General features: G+C 38.0%; 1 protein-coding gene across 1 annotated transcript; it reads left to right on the top strand.

Moving 5' to 3' along the window:
- Nucleotides 1-3,173: 3,173 nt before the first annotated feature.
- On the top strand, nucleotides 3,174-3,723 carry LOC132616703 (PRA1 family protein F3-like). Its single transcript, XM_060331297.1, has one exon. It carries the CDS (start codon nucleotides 3,184-3,186, stop codon nucleotides 3,700-3,702), a length of 519 nt encoding a protein of 172 aa, XP_060187280.1. The 5' UTR covers nucleotides 3,174-3,183; the 3' UTR covers nucleotides 3,703-3,723.
- The last annotated feature ends 1,727 nt before the right edge of the window (nucleotides 3,724-5,450 follow it).

Consider the following 5,450-nt stretch of genomic DNA (forward strand, 5'->3'; position numbering starts at 1 on the left):
TGAACATGGGATCATACATGAGAAAACGTTGCCACGAACACCACAACATAACGGTGTAGCTGAAAGAATGAACCGCACTATTGTTGAGAAAGTCCGATGCATGCTCAGCATGGCTAAACTGCCAAAGCCATTCTGGGGCGAAGCTGTTCTGACAGCTTGTTATCTTATAAACAGGTCACCTTCAGTCCCATTGAACATTGAAGTTCCAGAAAAGATATGGTCTGGGAAAGATATTTCATATTCTCACTTGAAAGTGTTCGGGTGCAAGGCATTTGTGCATGTATCCAAGGAGTTGAGGCAGAAGCTTGATCTCAGATCAACTCCGTGTATCTTTATCAGCTATGGAGATCAAGAGTTCGGATACAGGCTGTGGGATCCCGAAATGAAGAAAGTGATTCGAAGTAGAGACGTCGTGTTCCATGAAAACCAGTTTCATGAGTGTGCTCCAACAGTCAACAAGCAACGAAGTTATCATGCTCCAGATGATGTCTCTGAATCACCACACATTCCTCTCAACAACGAGGAACTTCATGATAATGTCCATGATGAACAAGAAAACATTGATCCGGCAGATGTTGATGATGATCAAAACGAAGAAATTCTTGAGCAGGGGGAGCCTTCACCCCAAGACGCAGTTGGAAATAATCAAGTTCGACGTTCTGCACGAGGGTTAATCCCTCAAAGGTCATACTCGCCAACAGAATGGATCCTTCTTACCAGCGAAGGGGAGCCAGAGAGCTTTCAAGAAGCTCAATCTCATCGTGAAAAATCCAATTGGCGACAGGCCATAGAGGAAGAAATGAATTCTTTACAAAAGAATCAAACATATGCGTTGGTGAAACTTCCTCCGGGAAAGAAGGCCTTGAAGAACAAATGGGTCTTCAAGCTCAAGAAAGATGCTAGCGGAAATATCGTGAAGTACAAGGCAAGGCTCGTAGTCAAAGGTTTCCAATAGAAGGAAGGAATCGACTTTGATGAGATTTTTTCGCCGGTTGTGAAGATGATGTCTAACCGAGTGGTTCTCGGATTGGTGGTAAGTATAGATCTTGAACTTGAGCAGATGGATGTGAAAACAGCTTTTCTGCATGGTGATTTGGAGGAAGAAATATACATGGAGCAGCCCGATGGTTTCCGAATCCCAAAGAAAGAGCATCTCGTTTGCAAGTTAAGGAAGAGTCTGTACGGTCTCAAACAAGCCCCAAGGCAATGGTACAAAAACTTCGACTCATTCATGCTGAAACATCAATACAAAAGAACAACTGCAGATCATTGTGTGTACTTGAAGAAGTTCCCCGATGGAAAATTTATCATCCTTCTGCTCTATGTGGATGATATGCTGATAGTAGGCCAGGATGCAACTATGATCAACAACTTGAAGAAAGATTTGTCTAAGTTCTTTGATATGAAATACTTAGGCCTTGCATAACATATCTTGGGCATGAAAATCATTCGTGATCGAAAGGCAAAGAAGTTGTTCTTGTCACAAGAGGAATACGTTGAACGCGTGATCAAAAGGTTCAACATGAAAATACCAAGCCTGTTGGTGCTCCACTAGAAAATCACTTCAAGTTGAGCAAGGAAAGTTGTCCTTCTTCCGAAGAAGAAAAGAAGAAGATGAAAGCAGTGCCCTACTCTTCAGCAGTTGGAAGTTTGATGTATGCAATGGTGTGCACAAGGCCAGACATTGCTCATGCTGTCGGTGTTGTGAGAAGATACTTATCAAATCCAGGAAGAAAACATTGGGAAGCTGTCAAGTGGATACTACGGTACCTGAAGGGTACATCCAGAATATGTTTGTGCTATAGGGGAGCTAAGCCGATTTTGGAAGGTTACACTGATGCTGACATGGCAGGAGATTATGATAGCAGGAAATCAACTTCGAGTTATATATTCACATTTGCAGGGGGAGCTGTGTCATGGCAATCCAAGTTACAAAAGTGTGTAGCACTATCAACCACAGAAGCCGAATACATTGCCGCAGTTGAAGCTTGGAAGGAGCTTATGTGGCTGAAACGTTTCCTTCAAGAACTGGGTTTCCGACAAGAAGAATACACAATTCATTGTGATAGTCAAAGCGCTATGGATCTCAGCAAAAACTCGAGGTACCACTCACGCACAAAACATATTGACGTTCGATATCACTGGCTCAGAGAAGCAGTCGAGAAACATGAACTGAAGCTCTCCAAGATCAACATAAACGACAACCCTGCAGACATGCTGACCAAGGTGGTACCGAGAGACAAACTAAAAGCCAGTGTACTCTCCTTCAGGTGTATGGGACTGGAGGGGGAGATTTGTTGGGTCCATCCCATAATTTGAGGAAGGAAACATCTCCCTCATTTTAAGGAAAAAAACAAGGAAGAAAACATTTCCCTTGTTTTGAGGAAGAAAACATATTCCTTGTTTTAAGGAAGAAAACATCTTCCTTGTATTTGGCAAATTGTCAAGTGCTTGCTTGAGTCACAAATGACATCAATAGGTTCATTTCATCCCTATAAATAGGGAAGCCTTCTATCATTTGTAGTATCACCAAGAGCAAGAGAGAAAAACAGTAAGGAAAACACTTGAGTGAGATATAGGTATTCAGTTTAGGATTGGTTTTTTGTAATAGTTGAGTGTGAGAGTTGCTCCTCCTATTGTAATTCTGTTCCGGTTATGAATAGAAGACTTTTCCAATCCTAACAAGGATTGGATCGAGTCATGTAGCCGAAGAGAGCAACTCAACGTTACAAGAGCTTTGTGCGAGTCAATACGACTATGAGGCTCAAATACAAAAAGAAGGACCAGGATAATTACATTTTTGGACCTCCCAAAAGATTAATAGCTAGTGAATATAATAAATGTACATATGTATACATATTATATACATATAATATACATAATCGGTGTATAGGTTCCGTATATTTTGGCTAGGCCCGTAATTAGTTTAGGCCAAGGGGCCAAAATTCAAAATAGCCCAAGAGAAACCCACAAAGAAGAAAAAGTATACCTATGAAATGCAAAAATAAATTAAAAGAAAAACAGATGTATCACAGAGAGAAACTAGGAAAATTTCCGAGAGAGGCTGCAAACCCTTCTCTCCTCATTTTCTTAATTCCTTTTGGGATTTTCTCTCTGGAGAAAATCTCCAAAAAATTTAAAATGACGACTTACGGCACGATAGCAACGTCACCATCATCAGAGATGGAAAATATGAGATCAGGTGATCTCCTTCTAGGCATGCGCCGCCCCTGGAAAGAAATGCTCTCTTTCTCCCTCCCTGAAAGTTCAGGTGACGCTATTTTACGTATCAAAGAAAATTCTTCCTATTTCCACATGAACTACGTTATCATTATCCTTTTCGTGATCTTCTTAAGCCTCTTATGGCACCCGGTTTCTCTCATTGTATTCCTCATCACGTTAGCTGCATGGCTCTTCCTTTATTTCCTTCGCGATGACCCTTTGGTAGTTTTCGGGTACATTGTGGATGAACGTGTGGTTTTGACGGTCTTGTCAATATTTACGATGGTTTTGTTACTCGCGACATCCACCATGAATGTGGTGGCAGGGGTAGCTGTTGGGGTGGCCATAGTGGTGGCTCATGGAGCGATTAGGAGGACTGACGATTTGAGATTTATGGATGAGGAGGAACTAGGTGGTGGTGGTCAATGGCTTACCAAGGTGCACTTGAAAGATACTGCTTCTTCTTCGTTTTCTTCCTGATGTAATTCATGACCTTCATCTCATTTTCTCTATTATATTGACGGCTAACTCATTCATTCTTAATCCACCTCTAAGTTTATTGATAACGGAAGCTATATTCTTAAATTTTGTTTTTCATTATTATACCTTGGTAAAGGTGCAAATATATCTCTCAAATTTGCGATTTAGAGCATTTATACCCCTCGATACAAAAGTGGTTTATATATATCACTGTCGTTACAAAATGATGCAAATATATCCTTTTCGCTGATCGGAGTTTTAAAACAAAATTATTTAGGTTATTTTTTAATTAAAAAAATGCCACATGACTTTAAAAAAAAGTCTACCCATTTTTTTTTTAGTAGACATACTTTTCTAAAGCTACATAGTAATTCTTTTATGATGGGTCGGGTCTAGTTCTTTTAAAAAAATGGGTAGACTTATTTTTTTCTTAAAGTCACGGAGATTATTTTTTTAAACGAACCATACGCGACCCATCGAAAACAAAACATTACTATGTGGCTTTAGAAAAATATGTTTACTAAAAAAATGGATGGACTTTTTTTTTTAAAAAGTCACGTGGTATTTTTTTAATTAAAAAATAATTTAAATGATTTTTTAAAAAAACTCTCATGAGCAAAAAGAGTCTATTTGTACTATTTTGTAACGGCAGGGATATATTTGCATATTTTGTAACGGCAGGGATATATTTGCACTATTTTGTAACGACAGGGATATAAATACATCACTTTTATAACGAGGGGTATATCTGCTCTATATTAGAAAGTTGAGGGATATGCCCTTATACCTGTAAAATTAGCGGCGGATTGAGCTTTTGTGCTACATGTACAAAAGAATTTCAACCAGTATAAATTAGATTAGTTCAGAAGTACAACACTAAATATTTTAGAAGTTGAGTACCATTATATATTCAAATTCTGAATTTGCTTTAGCTAGTTGAGATGCATGCTGTGTGATTATTACTCCCTCTATTTCAATTTATGTGAATCTTTTCGGAAGGTATCTTTATAAATTTGACCATAAAATTTGACATAGAATTTTTACAGTTTGTAAAAATAAAATTTATATATTTAGAAATTACATAAAAAAATACTATAAATCATGATAATTTTTTATTCAAATAATTTAGAAAAAAATATATGAAAAACTTGGTCAAAGAACCACCTTATGGACTTTTCAAATAGGAATAAGTTCATGAAACAGTAGTTCTTAACAATATTTTTGGTCTTTTCTGCATGGTGACAAAAACCCATCACTTAGTGGATAGCTTGCTTCGGAGCTCATTAGTGGAGTGGTGAACAACTTGTTTGCAATTAGGATGAAGTGGATACATTGTTTAACGGGAAAGACCGGAAGATGTAATATTTTACAATATGTCGATCCACTCTTAGTTTTTATAATCTTCCAGCTGGCTGTAGCCTTGATGTTTCCTGTAGACGTTGTACTATGATGCACTACCATTCAGAGCTTTTCCTCCGATACATATCGAAATATGATTTTGAAATACGTTCTAAGAGTGGATCCTATCTTGTGCGGACGAGCTGGTGGGGTTGCATCATTCTAGCATTTGTAAAACGATTTAAGTACCAATGTGGTGATATTTTCTATAAAGAGAGAAATCATATATTTTGGAATCCTTTTTTAACTTTAAGGTAATACTCGATTATGTAAATGCTGAATTCTCCATCGTTTATTGCTCTAACGTAATTTGAGAAGGATGTTTACTGGATTCTATTAAAAACGTTGAA

Source organism: Lycium barbarum, chromosome 11, assembly GCF_019175385.1.
Source record: "Lycium barbarum isolate Lr01 chromosome 11, ASM1917538v2, whole genome shotgun sequence".
Classification (NCBI taxonomy): domain Eukaryota; kingdom Viridiplantae; phylum Streptophyta; class Magnoliopsida; order Solanales; family Solanaceae; genus Lycium; species Lycium barbarum.

What these genes read in the sequence shown, in the direction of transcription:
- LOC132616703 (XM_060331297.1), top strand. Translation starts at nt 3,184, where the DNA reads ATGGAAAATATGAGATCAGGTGATCTCCTTCTAGGCATGCGCCGCCCC.